Raw genomic sequence first — 18,159 nt, 5'->3', positions numbered from 1 at the left:
TAATATATAATATATATATAATATATAAATATTAATATAAAGTTAATATGTTCAGAAAGCTTGTTATGCGATGCTTGTGTCGTTTTCCTTGAAAATAAGCTTAATATAGTTGTTGAATAAAAGTTGAATAGTATGTACATTCTTCTATTTCACTCCTGTATAGATATATTTAATATTTAAGGGTCGATTCTGTAACTCTTAACGACAGCTTTTTACTCTATGTAATATCTGCGCAATGACATCAACGACTGTCACGTTAGAGTTATAGAATCAGCCCCTAAGCCACAGCATTTGCAATTATTTGCATTTGATCATTGTATTACTTAAAATTAAGCATTACGTATCTTTGTAATAAGGAAAAAATTAGAATTACAACGAGAATTTATAACAATAAAATTAAATAAAATTCTATTCCCCCCGTTTAATCTAGATTCTCTAAATTGAATTTGCCAATTTGTTGAGAAGGCATTAGCGCAACAAACTTCCGGGATAACTTCCCGGCAAAACTTCCATATTATTTTATCCGTTGTAATTGCACTTTAAGCCGGTTTTAGTTGCAAGCCGATCGTAAGTTTGTTGCGACAGCCAATATAAAGTGTTGATTTTAAAATGCAAGCTTCAGATTGGCTGTCGCAACAAACTTGCGTTTGGCTTGCAACTAATGTAGAACCAGCTTTAGAAACACTTCAGAAAAGTTCCTTTCAGTTTCATTCTGACTGTTCTAGTCAATGTCACAGATTATCGGTATTGTTTAAGGGCCACGTGCTGTGAACACGTGTTTCAACATTTTAGTGTGCTACAGAGCTTCAGCAAGATTAAAGATATTTTTATTCGATCGCTCGCATTTATTTCGTGATGGTCAGTACTAGCTAATTTGATTTAGGCACTAGTTGCATTAATGTCACTTTAATTTTAAGTGAGATTTAAAACTCTATCTGTTTTATTTTAAAGCCAAAAAGAGACAGACAGAAAGAGTTTTAAGTCTCACTTAAAATCAAAGTAACATTGGTGCAATACACTTAAATCGATACACTTAAACAATTGATTAATTGTGATTTTTCCAATAGATGCAAGACAAACGTACGCCGCCGTCTCCATCTAAAGTGGAAGATCTCGTGGATGATGAGATGATTATAGAAGATGATATTGAAGAGGTTATTGATTTAAACGATCCAATTTTCGAAAGCTCGAGCTCATCGGATGAAAATGAGAATCCACGGACGGAGGATCTTATGCAGGAGGATATTGTGGACGATGCCATACGCGTCTTTCGTGGTCATAAGTCTCGTAAGAAAGCTTTTAATCTCTACACAAGACCGATTAGCATGCGAGGCATTAGATGCTTTCTATTTGATGACACAAGTCGACACAAATCATTCTGTCTTTAGATGCTTTCCATTTAGTGGCAGAAATCGAGGCAAACATTAATTGCTTTTCGTACAAATGATACTAAATTTAAAGTTATGTATTTCATACTCAGATAATGACTTACTTTGACGACAAAGTTATTGTATAACACCACAGATTTATAAAAAAAAAACCTCATTTTTAATATGAGTTAACAAGACTCAATAAAGCATACAGTCTTGAGTTCGTGCAGATTGTAAGTAAAAATTCAGTTGAATCTCCCTTGTCAGAATTTAAAGGAACATTCAACTGTTATGATGTCATAATTAGAGAGATGTAAGAATTATCTGAGTTTTAGTATAATGGACAGCAATTGTCGTTTCATCTTTGCATTCAATGTAACAAAGACAAAATCACACTTGTGTTGACCACTTGTTATCAGGTGAAAAGCACTTTTTATTATTCAGAATGCTAAGAAAGATAAAACAAGATTTTTATTAACTCAAGTCAGTAATGGTACTTTCTAGCAAGAGAGACAGTGAATTAATACTATTGCATCATTATATCTTTGTCTTATAATTGTCTAATAAATGATAAAGATAGAATAACACAATAGCTCTGATAGCACATTCTCTGAATGCAATGTAATACAGTGATCATTTAATCTTCAGGTATGTTCTACTTGGCATTCGCAAGCATTATTTGTCTTTATTTGATAACCAACAAGGATGAAATGATTTCTTGAGTGTTACTAAGTATTAAGTGGAATATATTCTTACCCATTTCTTCACTTCCAGATAAGTTACAGGTAACTTTATCCAGGAAATCTCCATTGTACTCTGGATGATATCTTTTGGATAAAGTTATCTAGAGGTGAAGAAATTGGACATTAGTGACACAAGTCACGTTTTAGCTACTTTTCTTTTAAAAGAAAATTGATTTAAACATTTTTCTGTCCTTAGCATTTAATGAATAACAAAGTTAAACTCTTGTGTTGATTATGTCTTCTAAAAGGAAAGCAATCAAAAATAGAACATTGTGTGAGACACTTGTGTGAACTTCTGTTATCAAACAGCATTTATTAGTATTGTTCGTTTTGTTTCTGGAGAGCTCTGGGGTTAAAATGAATGTCAGATGTCATATGACAGATGTCATATGTAGTGTGAATTCTACACTTCAAATACGCTCAGAATGACCCCAAGCAGCTCCCAAGAGATAAAACGAACAATGCTATAGTTTAATTTTTACATTGGTAAACAACAGAATATAATCATTAACTGAGTTATATCGTCTGTGTTCTTACTAGAAAGCACTCATTAACTCTCTCTTTAAATTGATTTCAGATCACACAGTATTTTGCTGCTCGTTAAGCAAGAATGGTAATTTAGTGGCAACGGGGGGTGAGGATGATAAAGGATATCTCTGGAATGCCAATACGGGCGAAGGTATTCTCAGTACTGGTGATAGCCATAACGATAGCGTTATATTCTCTGATTTCAATTACAACGACAAATATGTAGCCACAGCCGACATGCGTGGCAAAATAAAATTGTGGCGAATAAGTGACAAAACTTGTGTCTGGGAAACTGCCTTAATGAACGATATTAACGTGAGCATTCTTAGATAACAATTATTAAAACTTTTTTATAGCTGCACATAAATAATTTAAAAATAATAAATAATTTAATTACGATTTGATCAACTGAAAAGCATAGGCAATAGGAACAGGAAATAACAGATTTTAATCAGAAATATATATGTTCTAGTTTACATGATTTCTGATAAGTTGAAATGTTATGTTAATTCCTGTTTTTATTGCCTGTACTTTTCAATTGTCTCAAGAAAAGCAATAATTTAAAAGAAAAGGTAAAAAAAATGAGAAGTACAAAAAGTTTCAACTTTAAATCTGTTATTTCTTTAAACACAGTGGATAAAGTGGCACCCTTTCAGTGACATCTTAGTAACAGGTGTTGAAACAGGAGAGATTTATATGTTGAAAACACGAAAGGATGATTGCAAGATCTTTGCACAGGGTAGCGGTATTAAATCAGAGGCTGGTATAATTCTTCCAGATGGTACGTGATAGGAATATACGCTTAGATTTTTGCTCAAGAGAGAATAAAATATTAATTTAAATCTTGCAGGAAAACGCGCCGTAATAGGATATGAAAATGGTATGATTCACGTAATAGATTTAAAATCGAACACTCTAGTATCCAACACTCCCCCTGACCAAACACGATTATATGGACATTCAAGCAGTATCATTGCTCTTGATTGTTACATAGATAATAATCTATTAATTTCGGTATCAGTGGAAAGCCAGACTATATTAAGCACAGTACATAATGGCAAGGTACAAGAAACTCTTATTTTCTTAATATTTTCAAGGAAGAATAGTATCATTATATTCATATTTTTTTGCTGCATTTCCTGTGCTTGAAAAGAGATGATTTCTGATAAAATTATTGGCTTTTATGTTATCCATACAAAGATTAAAATTGATCGGTTATTTAAAATTTTTGTCAATTGCTGACTTTGATTGTAGCTCAAATCGAACTACGACCCAAACCGGAGCCCAGAAACTCCTCAGGCTTATTTTCAATAATTAAATTTATTATGAAATAAAGTCAGCTTCATATCTATACTTTGCAGAATAATAACTTTTACGAAATTATAATCTGTATAGGAGATGGAAAATCGAGTCCAGAGATTTGCTAATTACGAATTTATTGTTCTGGTACAGATCCACATGATATCTCGATTTGTAAGCTTAATGATGTGAAATATTTTTCAGGTAATTTGTATACTTCAAGATTTGCATAAACGTGGCAATAACAACGATCATGTAGAAGTTGCAGCTTTTTGTAAAGATCCTACATTCCCTGTTGCTGCAAGTGCAACAGTCACGAGTGAAACATATGGAAAAATTTACATATGGGATATTTCTAAACAAGTACTATTTTTTATATTTTTATATCTAGAGTTTCTTTTTGAACATTAACAAGTTCTAAGTTTCAATTCTCTCCAGAGTCTTAGGCACGAAATGGATCAAGAAGGAGGTGTCACAAAATTAGTTTGGATTAAGGCATCGATATTTTTTACATCGGGATTAGATGGCAAATTAAGATGTTTCGATGCCAGAATAGGTCACTGCCTTCGAATATTCTCAGGACACAAAGGGGCCTTATATGACGTATGCATATCCAGGTAAACCATAATAAGCAAATTTGTGTTAATTGCGTGAGAAAAAAATAAAATAAAATTATTATCGGAAAAAGATTTTGCGAGTAGCTTAATTTTAATGTATTAAAATTAAATTCTCATTATACTTGTACGAAGTAAACTTTTCTTACTTAAATTCGGATAGCTATTAAAACGTAAAAAATAACTATTAAATCGTACATTTTAATAAATGTTTATAGTTTTGTATAGCAATATTCTCGTGCGATTAAAATTATTTCAATTTTTTAAAAATCACATTTTGAAAATCTGGCCTTATTAGAGAATTTTCTAAAATTTCTTGTATATAAAATACGTTCGATCTCTTCTGTGATATTTAATATTATATATTTTGTAATTTTTCAGTGATGAGAAGAAAGCAATAACAGTTTCCGACGATGGTACTGCCAGGCTTTTTGACATTTCATCTATACACTGTTAGAAATGTAACACTACGAGTTTCCTTTACATATAAATGAAGCTCGTGATTATGAATGAAATTAAAAGTAATGAACTGAAATTAAGTTACAGTAATTACTTAAATGTAATGAATGTGTGTACATTAAATTTCATAAATTTAGTAATGTAATAAATAATAATAAATAATATAAATTAATTACTTTTAATAAAATTTTATGAAAAGTACATTAAAATTTCATAAATTTCATAATTTTCATGAAAAATATGTTTAAATTTAATGTATATGTATACAAATATACTTTTTAATTATAAATACATTAAATTTAATGTAATGTTATGAAATTAAGTTCAAATTGTGTAATTTAAAATTTAGTGAAATTTAAGAACATTTCTAACAGTATGTTAATATGTGATGAGAGAGGTAGAATATTAAAATATAAAAAAATATGTATATAGACGTATATATAAGCATATATATAAATTCATGTATATTTACACAAGTGTGATTTATAAAAAATATATACTTTTTAATAAAATTATAAAAAAGGAGAATTTCAAAAAAATATATTCTGATATATGCAGTCTAAAAAAAGTTTCTTAATATTGTTTAAATATATTATTGAAATCAAAAACTGAGAATTATTAAATACAAAGTAAATGAACGAGATTTCCCAATTTCAAATTAGAATTCGATTAGAATATTTTCGAGTAGAAATATGCAGGGGTTTCATTTCTCCTCAGCACTTATAATAAATGCATATAATTTTTTTTAGAATTCCTAATTTTATTCAGATTATTTCAAACTACGCTTGTTTGTAAATTTTTTATTAATAGCTTTTTTGATGGACGATTGAGGTGACCATTAAAGCTTATTTGAGTAAGTCTCGACGCTTGGATCATTGAAAAATTCCTTTTTTATAGTTTTGCAATGTATTTACGAATTATAAAAGTTTCGTTGTTTTTATTTCACTATTTATGACAGTTTGTCTCTGTACCATTCCGCATCGAGTTGGTATCGCTTGTCTCTCCACACAAAATGTGTCGGTGCGTTTCCTTCGCCGTTTTCAAAGTTGAACGAAACGCTGAATTCAATAGCTAGATTAGATCTCACTAAACCAATCCCACCCATTTTCTCTGGTGCAGGATGATACACTCTTCCGGTTTTAATGTTCATAAATAATCTTTGTGGCTCGAACTGCACCTGCGGCAAATTTAATGTTACTATAGCGTCAGTAAAACTCAATTAAAATGTTACTATGACTGAGTTGTTTCACTTTTCGATTACTCTTTTATTCCTTTATTTATCTATTAGATAAATTATCACGTAGTTTACTGAAAGATGAAACTGATATATAGCTGATTCTGCAAAATTACCGTCAATAAATCATCTGCGTGCGCATAACTGAACCAGTCCTCTTCTGCGCCAGTTTCTATATTATACTTTTGAATCACCTTCGTAAAAACCAATGGCAAATCATCACATCTCACATAATTTCTCTCTACACCACAAATTGACAAGAATGGAAAGTCATCTGTGTAACGTTCGGTGTTGTTTTTCCTTAGACGCTTGAAGAAGAATGCCAGGAATTTCTTGTCTATGACAGTTTGCAACACACATAAAAAAGATGCTTTTCAGTTAAGATAAACATTGTTGTATACCTTTAAAGCAGGAAGTGAAATTCCTTATGCGGACATCATCCAGGAACAACTGTGACAAATATTATAAATAATTATTTATGAGATGCTCATTCATTATCCTGGTGAAAATTTTTCCCAGAATTTTCACACATTTGAACACATTAAAAAAATACAGAGAAAATCTACTTTTTAAAAATAATTTTTCAATATGTAAATTCTGAAATCTAAGATTTTTCCTTCTGTAATTTCTGAGAAAAATATCTTAAATACTTTTTTAGATTTTATAAGATTTCAGAAATTACAGAATAAAAAAATCTTAAAATGTTTCAAAATTTATGAAGAATTCTAGAATAAATGTAGACGTTCTCAGCTTATGAGTGTTCCAATTTATATAAAAAAAAATCTGAAAAATTTTAAAAGTTAAAAAATTGTAGAAATTCTGAAAAATGTTGAAATTCACTTTAAAATTCCAAAAAATTATATGAAAAAAATCTGAGAAAAGGTTTCACCAGTGATAAAAACTGAAACTTCAATAGATGAAATGAAAAATACCATGCCTTGATGATCAATATAATAGAAGTATTCTCGCACACGAGGTTCAGGGGATTGACCTTGAATGTATGTCACGTAACTTCTCCCAAGAATATTGGATAAAAGAAATGTTCGATTTACTGCAAAGCCAGTTCGCATACAAAATATCGACGTCATTTTGCTAAATTTGAATTCAACAATAATCACGATATAACCTAAGATTTCTTCCTCTTTTCTCTCTTAAAGTAGATCTATTAATATAGAAGAAAAATAATGTAGAAATAATTTGTTAGAAAAAAATATTCTTATATGTAAACAGATTCATAATTTATTACCTAAAAAAAACTGCATTTGATTGTATCACAGTTTAATATCACACTACGTCATAAATATATCAATTATATATATATATATATATATATATATATATATATATGTATACACATAATACATAAATTGTATTCCTTTATACATATAGACATTAATGCAATAAGAATTTACGCAAACATTAAATCTCTCAAATAAACATAAACATCAAATCTTTCTTGTAAGTTTCACTAGTCAACATCACAAGTGGATCATAATTTCAAATTTCCTTCTTTTTATCAACATATTAGCATATTTCACATGTTTAATGTGAAAAATGCAAAAATGCAGCTAGAATGGCCAAAGCAAGTATAAGTAACACTCCAACTATTAAAAAAAAATGTTGACATCTTTTTCAGGTTGTTCTGACATTCGCACGCGTGTCCTTATTGCGAATTGTTTGTACAGTTGCCTCGTGGGCCTCTCAGCAGTTTCTTCAGACATTTGGTTTTCTAACAGCCAATTTAACAGCTTTAAATTTCAATTTGCCAACAATCGATATAACAATCAGTGATATCATTATCCAACTATAGTTGTTTATGAGTGCGTTCTGAGTTACACATGAAGCGCATGATCCATGTCCTTGTTTTCTTATTTCCCTGTTTGATTTTCCGATCCAAGGGTCACAATATCATGCGTTGAATTTGGATCAAAGTTCCTGTGATAACTTCTGCGAGGAGATAGAGATTTCACTTTTTTTCAATTATAAACATATTTTTGTTGTCACCGAGAGATTGAGTGCTTTACATTTGATAACCAATACAAGTGTTCTATCTTTGTTACTCTCTGAATGTCAACAAGGATAGAACGATACTTATATCAATTTATGTTGATTTGTCATCAAATGCACCAATGAAATACCATTAAAGACCGTCAATCCTAGGTAAATTTTTGGCGGTATAAAAAAGGCCCTCAAGGGCCCAGATGTAATTAAAGAACGCTGACATAATAGACAATTGATATAAATTTGCTATTATTAACGTAAATTATTATATATATACTCATACTTAAATTCTCATTATTAAATTATCATGAATTTAATAATCATGTATGTATGAATTAAATAATCATGTATTTATTATATAAATGTTCCATAAATAAATATGCATACTTAAGTAAAGCTATAATATCCCATATATTGCAGAAAAATTACAATTTTTTCTCCGCAGTTATCATCTCTGTTGATAATCAAACTTTGACATAAAACACTGAAATCAGAATTTTAAAGAAAAATCAAATATTATTGAGTTGTAAATGCATAAATACGTCTACTAAACTAATAAATCATAAAATTAGTGCAATATTATCAGTTTTTAACTCTTAATCACTTCAATATTTTGAAGGATGCGAACTCCCATAAGGATATCGGTCTTTAATAGTATCTCGTCATTCTTGTCGATGTCAAATGGAAAACACCCACTATCAATCATATCAGCTTATGCAAGCGAAACAGCCAAAGCTCTAGCAAGTTTTTGTCCTCACAAAAAGGCTCCGAGAGCCCGGAGATAATTGAAGAACGCCATTATCGACATTCATTATTAGATCGATAATAGTAGTGTTATTAGCAATTATTCTAGTATTATTAGCAATTATCGGTAATAGATTAAACATTTATTTTACCAACGATAGATAACGCGATTACCGCCATCTACTGAGAAAACGTAACTGCGACCTCGCGATCTATACGCGTCACGGACACACCGTCAGACGGACGGAACGGAGCGGAGTGAGAGAAAGAGAGACAGAGAGATAGTGACAGGTTCATGAGATGAGATATGAGACGGTAGCGAGGAGAAGGTGGCAGTTTCCCGAGTGAGAGAGAAGCAATCTGTTTTCCGCGCTCTCAGGACAGCGTCGCGTTTCTTTTTTTTTTACGTTCTCCCCGGTGGGGAGCGACGACGCAACGCTACGCGACGTGACGCCTCGCGACGCCACGCGCCGCGGTGCCCGGTCGCCGAAGAAAGAGGAGAGACCGCGAGAAGAGTGGAGGCTGTTACCGTTTGCTGCTGGTAAACATGTTACGTTCGCGCAGCGGCACGAACAGCGAGAGGAGATCGTACGTCGTGCGCCAACCGGGACCACGGACCGCCGTCGCTGCCAAATAAGTCCGCGCGCGCGGCACGAACATGGCCTCGTCTACGAGGAGGTCCTGGAAACTCCGTAAGATCATCCTTGTTCATGGGAATACGAATATCCTGGCGCGCGCGAGCGCGCCATGCGCTCTCTCACGCTCTCTCTTTCCCGCTACATCGCTCCTCTTCTTTCTTTTTTTCCCTCCTCTATGAGAATCCTGCTTTTCCGCGAGGTCTCCGCGAGTAAACAGTTTCTGTTTACTTTCTCACTTCAGCTGCTACCTCGCAGTTTCTTCCAATTATGGTTACATCTGGCACAAACCGGGAATTTGTCCCGCGATGAGAATGAGAAGTTGTTTTCGCGTAAACGGTAACAGAAACTGGATTATAATGGACGGAGATTTTCCGCCTGTTTTTACGGATGAATAGTTTATATTGGAGGAATGACAGTTCTATTCTTTTTAAATAAGAGATAAATTACAAGGATATTGAATAATTGATTAGAGATTTATTTGATGCTTGTAAAATTACAGGCATGAAACTTCAATGTTCAACTTTGCTCTTCCAATAATAAATAACTTCCCATTCTTAACTAAACGCAAATCATCAATAAATTAATTTTAATTGTAGTTAAAAATATTTGAAACAGAATAAATATAATTTATGTATATATAAATATAGAGATTATTTATGTAAATTGTGAAAAATTTTTTAAATACATTATTAGCTTATTTTTACTTATCAGTGAAAATGAGCTGATTTTTTTCAATCTAAATATGTAATCTCTATTTATATTTTGTTTCAACTCATCTTTTTCGATTATGTGATCAGAACTTATTGATTTGCGACCTTTAGCCTAAGAATGAGAAATTATTTATTAGAGGAACAGAGGTTGACATTGTGTGTGAATTTTCATGCCCATAGTTTCATGAGCAAATGAATCTCTTAGAAGTCAATTTATCAATTCCATGAAATCAGAAGTGGAAAAAATTTATGAGAAGTTGTAAACTGTTTTGATAATAAAACTAAGAAATTTACAAGAAGTGATATTAATGATTTTGACTTCTGAGAGGTTCAAGTGATTTTATTTATCGAATAAATAGATTGATTTTTCTCCAACATGAAAAAAGAAAATTATATATAATCCTTGTATGGTCATAAGTAAATAAATCTGAACAAAAGTTATTCACGCTATAAAATCTTTTATATTGTATTTCTCTTGCATCACATTAACATGAATAAATCAGTATGCGTGAAATGCATTCTTCTTTTTTTTTTGGCACAGAGGAATTCATCGCCCATACGCCGAACGTCAATTGCTTGGCGTTGGGCCACAAATCGGGTCGTGTTCTGGTCACAGGCGGTGACGACAAAAAGGTGAATTTATGGGCCGTCGGAAAGCAGAATTGTATTATGGTAATTGTTGCACAACAGTTTCATTATCTTTATTCAGTTCAAGATAAAATACAGATGATTTATACAACAAATGTTTATCTTTCATTTTTTTCTATTTCAATAACATACTACATGAAAGAACAATGAACACTAAATTGTATCTCAAACATTGTTATTGAATTTAAATTAATTAAAAAAACAAAGAGAGAGCTAAAGTTGCTTCATGAGAGAGCCATAAACACTAAATTATATCTTAAATGTTGTTATTGAATTTAAATTTATTAAAATTACATGAGATTTATGTTCACTTATTTTCAGAGCCTAAGTGGCCACACTACTTCTATAGAATGCGTACGCTTCGGTCAAACGGAAGATCTTGTATGTGCTGGCTCACAGACGGGTGCGTTGAAGATTTGGGACTTGGAGCATGCCAAGTTGGCGCGCACGCTGACGGGACACAAATCCGGGATACGTTGCATGGACTTCCATCCTTATGGGGAGCTGCTAGCGTCTGGGAGTTTGGATACGGCGATTAAATTGTGGGATATCCGTAGGAAAGGCTGTATTTTTACGTATAAAGGGCATAACAGGACTGTGAATAGTTTAAAATTCAGTCCTGATGGACAATGGATCGCTAGTGCTGGGGAGGAAGGAATGGTTAAGGTGAGTCATATATTATATCCCAGGAAAATGTATTTTTATCATGTCTTATCTTAAGCCTTCTTATCATCTCATATATAACATGATTTTCATTCTTTTCTATACTATTTTATATGTAAGACAGAAGACATTGACCTTTATGTTACTTTTAAATTAGTTGTGGGACCTAAAGGCCGGTAGACAACTAAGGGAATTTTCAGAACACAGAGGTCCGGCCACAACCGTTGAGTTTCATCCGCATGAATTCCTATTAGCCAGCGGCAGCGCCGATAGAACTGTTCACTTCTGGGACTTAGAATCGTTTCAGCTTGTATCTTCCACGGAACAAAGTCATTCTTCGGCCATCCGGTGAGTTAGAAAAACTATAATCTTACAATGCAATTTTTTAATCATGCTAATTTCTTTTGTTATCGCGCTGTTTCAGGTGCCTATACTTTAGTCAAGGCGGAGAATGTCTCTTTGCTGGTAGCCATGACGTTTTAAAGGTTTACGGTTGGGAGCCGGGCAGGACCCTGGATACGATACCGACTAACTGGGGAAAAGTCCAGGATATAGCCATAGCTCAAAATCAATTGGTAAAACAAAATGCTTTTGAACTCTTGAATATGTATATTCGATGTCATTTTTATTAAAACAGGAAATTTTTTCAGATTGGCGCGAGTCTTCATACCGCAAATGTTATTCTGTATATATGCGATTTAAAAAAAATTGCACCACTAGGAGGAATATCTGCCGTGAGTTCACCATTCAGTCATGGAAATTCCTTGAGGAAGAGTTTTTCCAAAGAACGACCGATCGGATTGAAGAAGCATACGTACGTTTTTGCTTTATGAAGTTTAATTTTAACCACAAATTTTTACACCAATTGATCATCGTAACACATATTTATATGCGTTTGTAGATTGGATGTACGAACAATAGAAGAGGCGGATAAATCCGGTACCGATCCGGAGGACGAGGCCACCTATGCGGACATACCCAGCGTAACCGAGTACAGGGACGTTTTTCAACCGAGCAGGGCGTGTAAGTGATTTGTTACATCCGCTTTGTAATGTCTCATTGTTCACCGAGTGCGCGCGTGTATGACAAAAATTCCAGACTAATATCTAACCCAATCCCTCGCGATCACTAGCGAACATACACAATATGTCAAACACGTTTAAATGTGAATGCAAACAATGTACAGTTTGTGAATGAGCATGCCGTGCATGATATGTTGCAGTGTCTCGCACACCACCTCCCGAAACCCCCGAGGCTTTCCAGGAGCCTCATGACGTAGGTGAGTTTCGATAACCTTTGCACGAATTACATTGAACTAAGTTATGATATAAGTTCCGAAGAAATAAAATTTTTACTACCATAGTATTAGAATCTTTCAAAAAAGTGTAAATATTCAATCTTGGTATAATGCTAGAATTCGAACTTCAAGAAAGTTGAATAATATATAAATAAAGTTGGATAAATTTTATTTATAAATTTAATTTTAAAATATTTATAAATCTAATATTTTTCATTATACCAGGAAAAACTTGTTTTAAGTTCTTTAAATGATTATTGTTATTTTGTTTTAAAGTGATTTTGAAATAACTTCTCTTAGAGAAAGAGGACGAATGTCATTGATATATTATGAATTTATTTTAGATCCGGCACAACCACAAATACTGCAAAATCTCTCTACCTCAATGTCAAACCTGAACACGATAGAGCGCGAGGAGATGCCGTCGATGCCATCCCCTTCTTCACCGCCTCCGCCAGCGCCCACGTTATCCTTGGCGAAGCCGATGCCGGTACCGGTGCGTGTTCAACCGATCAAATCTTCGCCGCCGGTACAGAGAAACTCGATCATGCCAACGAGCCAAATCAGGACGAATCTGCAGACGAACAATGGCTTGAATCAAAGAGCGTCCAAAAACTTCGCGTCCATACCGCCGTTACGGCAAAACATCACGCCGTTCCCAGGGAAGAGGATGAGTACCACCGAACAAACGATGTTGACGCCGTCTCATCCCTTAGGACCACAAAGGTCGAATTCGACCTTAACGCCGCGCGTTGCACCAATGGCTGCAGTAATTCCTGTGATGGATGACGGCAAGCTGAAGAACAGAATACCTAGCCCGGATTCCCCGAAACACTGCCTGAAGAGACAGAGCAGTAGGGACGGGGAGCAGGGATACGAAAGTGACTATCCTGTACAGTAAGTACTTCTTGCGTAACAATAGACAATAAAGACATATTCTCTTCGAGTATATAAGTATGGAAAATAATTGTCGTAAATATTAATGAATATAATAGAAAAACGTTCAAATTGCATAGAAATTAATAAAGAAAGATCTTTTTATTTCTTGTCCAAATGATAATTTTTTTTTAGTTTGCAGTTTTTAAGAGAAAATAATTGTCTTTTAGTAGAAATATATGTTGCTCACAAAATTAATTAAGATTGAAAATTAATTACACTTGAAAACAAAGAAATTTACTTCCGTTAGATGTAATGAAAACAAATTTCAAGCAGATACATTAAAAATATTTAGTGTTGTGTGTCAATGAAAATGAAGTTATAAGTAACTTAAATTTAACGAAATTTAAATTTTACTTACATTAAATTTCATGCAAATTTACATAAAATTTCATAAAAAAATGTATTAAACTTTATAAAATTTTATGAAAAGTATACTAAATTTCATGTACATGTACACAAATTTATTTTTCAGTTACAAATATATTAAATTTAATTTAGTGTAAATTCAATAAAATTGAATTTAATTTGTGTAACTTAAAAGTATATTAAATTTCATCACATTTTTAACAGTATATACTGAAATAATATTGTATTCTGTAATGTAATATTTGGATGACTTTTTTGTTGCAGAATTAATAATATAAGACATAGTCCCTCGGATCCTGCGTTGAATAGGCCAAACACAGCGCAATCGAGGTCGACGTCGCTCAACCGAAATTTTGCTACCTCAACTGTGCTGTCGGCGCGTAATGCCTCCACGAACACATCATCGTCTACGAGGAAGCTACTCAATAAGGCTCAGGTCCCACCGAATCCGAAGATCGATGTACTCCCTCAAATCCCAAAATCGATTCTCTCGCAGATAAGGAAAGACAAGGAGGAACTGGTGCCGATGAGCACCGACAAGCCTTTTGGTTTGGACGTGGAAAATTTCTTACCGGTGAATAATCCTTTCACTTATAAATTGTGCAAATAACTAAATTAATAATAAATTCTCCATTTTTATATAACGAGAAAGTTATCAAGTTTTATTTAATTCTCTTCTATTTACGTTTTACAGCACAGTTACACTAGTCCCGCGGCGTTGGACTATCCCCAGAGTGTGCTGACGGAAATGTCTGAGACCGAGATGCTGAACAGCATGATGCGCAGCCACGATTCGATGATGGCGGTACTTAAGAGTCGACATCGCTCATTACAGATAATTTATTCCCTCTGGCAAAATAAGGATCTCAAGGTTGTTATTCATCTGATTTTGCATTGAAACATACGAGACATATAAGGCGAAAAAATATAACGTAATATTGATTTCAGGCCGCGGTGGACTCTGCAGTCGCGATGAACGATTTAGCAATCATTGTGGATCTTTTGAGTATCCTCACATTAAAACCGTACGTAATTTTATCGACCGATAATTTTAATCGCATTAAAAAATTTCTTAAGATCATGAATATGATTACACAACAAGTGTGGAATAAAACCTTTATCGATTAAGCTGAAGCTTAGATAATTCGGTGTGAATTTATATATTGCATAATAATTAACATGGTGTGTTTTATAATTATTTTTTAATTTCTGTTCGCAGAACGATGTGGAACTTGGATCTGTGTAATTCCTTACTGGGTCCTATCAGTGAACTTTTTCAAAGTAGATATGAAATGTGAGTACGAAATATTTTGTTTTACATTTTCCTATTAATATTCTCTAAGAAATTCTGATGTCCTCGAGATAATTAATTTTTTATTATCGATAATCTCGATTACGTCCTGAGATAAAAACAGCGAGATTATTTTACAAATGACTTGTACCATTATCTTAAGTAGTCTGATAATCTATTTCCTTGTTCGGAATATTTTTTTCAAACTTCTCGTGTTTTCAGATTGATTCGCTTTAAAATCAGTGTCGTATTTGCATTCTCGTCAGATTGCAACGGGCGTCCGCATCTCATTGTCCGCATCGCATCACGCGTGTATATTTAGCGATGACACGGTGAATATTCATTGCTCTCTGCGTGGCACGCTTTGCTATTCTATTATCGTCTAAGATTACTTCACCTTCAATAGCATATAGAAACACCGCTCGCATGGCGTTTGTATTGGAAAACAGACACCTCTTCCAAAAGGGTGCTCAAACGGGGGTGCACTATGGGAATGGCTAATTTGCCGAAGCGGGGAAACCCGAGGTGAGCGTTAGGGCGATGCGCGAAATTAGCCGAGACAATGGGAGATAGCGGCAGATGCAAATGCGACGAGACGCGCGGATTATTCCTGTCGCTTGCTGAATCGTATTGTTCGCTAAACGAATTGAAATCTGAAGTGCCACCACGCTCACATATGCTGATTCGATGACAGTGGACAGATAAAACGAATGTCATCTTCAATATCAAACTGTCGCCGATTAAAATTTGTTGAGAGTTAGACTCACGTTGAAGAGTAACACAAAACAAAAATTAATTGAACACGTTTAGATAAAGAAAATTTTGAGTTTATAATTTAAGTTTATAATTTAAAAATTACAAATTTAGAAAGAAACTTTAAAATATTGAAGAAAATTTTAAAAAATTTAAATTCGTAGATTTATATATATATATATTTCTAGATTTAAGAAATTATTTAAACTAAAAAGATTGAAGCAAATGACTCTTTTTACAATGAATGATCTAGTTGAAGTTAGATTAAACTAAATTTCATTGTGACTATATTTAACACAGAAGCAGACATTTCATTTGAGATAAAGTTTACCGTTATATACCATAACAACAAATTTAAACGGTTTCTTGTCAGATACGCGCCACTTCCTGACCATTCGACTATAAATCCGAGTAAGGAGGGAGGAAGCTTCTCTTTTATGTCTGTTTGACGTACGAAAGTGGGTGATTAACCGACTGCCCTCAGTTCCAAGCTGTTACTTTGTCATGACGAGGAACGACTGTTTCCTTCCGCGTTTTTATTGTGAACTATCATTACTTACTCTCGCATTCTTTATTCCTTGCACACGTTACCTCGTAAGAATCTCTCTCATTATCAGGATATAATTCGATAACGATTCCACATTTAATTTTTGTCAAAATATTTTATGTAGGAAGAAATTAGATTTTCATTTGTTTGCTAAAGTGTTAATATTATTTTGATCTGCTTAGTTTTATATGTATTATGTATGCATTAATCACACATTTTTTAAATTTATTGTATATATTATAATACATATCATTAGATTTTTATTATATCTTATTATTAGCTTTCAATAATATTTGTCACAAATTTTTATCTTCTGTCTGGTTAAAAAAAATCAATGCTCTTCTGTTATGTTATAATTAATTTTCTATCCCTACAATCTCGATCTTGAAATTATTTGACAATTAATTGATTTAACAATTAATTAGTTATTGAGCGGCAGATCATTACACAATTTCCGATGAACTCGTAACCCTCCCTAAAATTAGGCTTCGATCGAGCACCTGATGTCTTCAATAAGTTTCTCCTTTCTTCTCTTTCTTGTCTTTTCGTCAAGTATGTGTTTATTTCACGCAGGATGATTACGATATAGCGTTTAATTTATTTTGTCCATTCATTATGGAGTAACAGCTGTTTAATTTCAACAATTGTCATCCTGTATGTTCTCATTAATTGATATAATCTGAATCTTTCTTAGAATTTGAGATACTTATATTTGAGAGAATTTGAAATCTGTGCTGAAAGAAAAAATTGATGCAGCAAATTAGATAGTAAAATATGTCATCGCACTTTTAATTGTCTGCAGCAATTTTTGATTGTGTCCGCAATGTCAGTATAGAATTTCAATAGGCTTAATGCAACCAAAAATTGACCGCTGCAACCAATTAAAAATGCTATGCCATATTCAGCAATCTTTTCTTTCAGTGACGTTGATTGTATAAAAAATTTCTTTTCTATTTTGTGTATACCTTTGAACTATTTTTAAAAAATAATATTTTTTTGACAATGTAATTCTAGAAAATATATTGTTGTAATTAGACTACTCATGCCGATTACCTAAAACAATGTCAGTGAACCAGTTAATAACGGTCGAGCGATCGGTATTGGCACCCTGTGCGTATATACTTAATACCGTGAAAAGTGAATTCAAACTAATTATCCGCCGCTGAGCAGCTGTCGTTCGTTCATAATAGGCCGTCAAGCCATTTATTGGCCATTACCTGCCATTCTACTCGGAATAAATTAGAGATACTTAATATATATATATATATATATATATATATATATATATATATATATATAATATAATTATAATATA

At 33.1% G+C, this 18,159-nt stretch overlaps 3 protein-coding genes across 3 annotated transcripts in view; 2 read left to right on the top strand and 1 right to left on the bottom strand.

The window, feature by feature from the left end:
* The first annotated feature begins 1,067 nt into the window (after positions 1–1,067).
* Positions 1,068–5,011, top strand: LOC105621104 (angio-associated migratory cell protein). Its single transcript, XM_012202575.1, has 7 exons — positions 1,068–1,287; positions 2,691–2,956; positions 3,275–3,422; positions 3,492–3,703; positions 4,145–4,303; positions 4,379–4,557; positions 4,936–5,011. Exons 1-7 carry the CDS (start codon positions 1,068–1,070, stop codon positions 5,009–5,011), a joined length of 1,260 nt encoding a protein of 419 aa, XP_012057965.1.
* A 253-nt stretch (positions 5,012–5,264) lies between these two features.
* On the bottom strand, positions 5,265–7,335 carry LOC105621103 (UPF0598 protein CG30010). Its single transcript, XM_012202574.1, has 4 exons — positions 7,180–7,335; positions 6,649–6,697; positions 6,364–6,584; positions 5,265–6,190 (listed from the first exon to the last, which is right to left on the bottom strand). The coding sequence occupies exons 1-4, from the start codon at positions 7,333–7,335 to the stop codon at positions 5,963–5,965; spliced, it is 654 nt and encodes a 217-aa protein (XP_012057964.1). The 3' UTR covers positions 5,265–5,962.
* Positions 7,336–9,650: 2,315 nt separating this feature from the next.
* Positions 9,651–18,159, top strand: part of LOC105621102 (katanin p80 WD40 repeat-containing subunit B1) — a 10,982-nt gene continuing 2,473 nt past the window's right edge. The window contains exons 1-13 of the mRNA XM_012202573.1: positions 9,651–9,684; positions 10,882–11,012; positions 11,310–11,654; positions 11,809–11,999; positions 12,076–12,226; positions 12,302–12,465; positions 12,553–12,674; positions 12,874–12,930; positions 13,293–13,845; positions 14,518–14,827; positions 14,948–15,124; positions 15,202–15,278; positions 15,473–15,547. Coding sequence (XP_012057963.1) covers positions 9,651–9,684; positions 10,882–11,012; positions 11,310–11,654; positions 11,809–11,999; positions 12,076–12,226; positions 12,302–12,465; positions 12,553–12,674; positions 12,874–12,930; positions 13,293–13,845; positions 14,518–14,827; positions 14,948–15,124; positions 15,202–15,278; positions 15,473–15,547 — 2,387 coding nt within the window. The remainder of the gene's footprint in view (positions 9,685–10,881; positions 11,013–11,309; positions 11,655–11,808; positions 12,000–12,075; positions 12,227–12,301; positions 12,466–12,552; positions 12,675–12,873; positions 12,931–13,292; positions 13,846–14,517; positions 14,828–14,947; positions 15,125–15,201; positions 15,279–15,472; positions 15,548–18,159) is intronic.

The sequence above is a fragment of the Atta cephalotes genome (assembly GCF_000143395.1).
Source record: "Atta cephalotes unplaced genomic scaffold scaffold00032, whole genome shotgun sequence".
In the NCBI taxonomy this organism is placed as follows: domain Eukaryota; kingdom Metazoa; phylum Arthropoda; class Insecta; order Hymenoptera; family Formicidae; genus Atta; species Atta cephalotes.
This window is presented reverse-complemented; position numbering and strand designations above follow the sequence as displayed.

Coding starts and splice junctions, on each gene's coding strand:
- LOC105621103 (XM_012202574.1), bottom strand. CDS start 7,335: ATGACGTCGATATTTTGTATGCGAACTGGCTTTGCAGTAAATCGAACA. Junction 6,698..7,179: donor ATATTGATCATCAAGGCATG/GTATTTTTCATT, acceptor TATTTGTCACAG/TTGTTCCTGGATGATGTCCG. Junction 6,585..6,648: donor TTTCACTTCCTGCTTTAAAG/GTATACAACAAT, acceptor AAACTGTCATAG/ACAAGAAATTCCTGGCATTC.
- LOC105621104 (XM_012202575.1), top strand. CDS start 1,068: ATGCAAGACAAACGTACGCCGCCGTCTCCATCTAAAGTGGAAGATCTC. Junction 3,704..4,144: donor GCACAGTACATAATGGCAAG/GTACAAGAAACT, acceptor AATATTTTTCAG/GTAATTTGTATACTTCAAGA. Junction 4,558..4,935: donor TATGACGTATGCATATCCAG/GTAAACCATAAT, acceptor GTAATTTTTCAG/TGATGAGAAGAAAGCAATAA.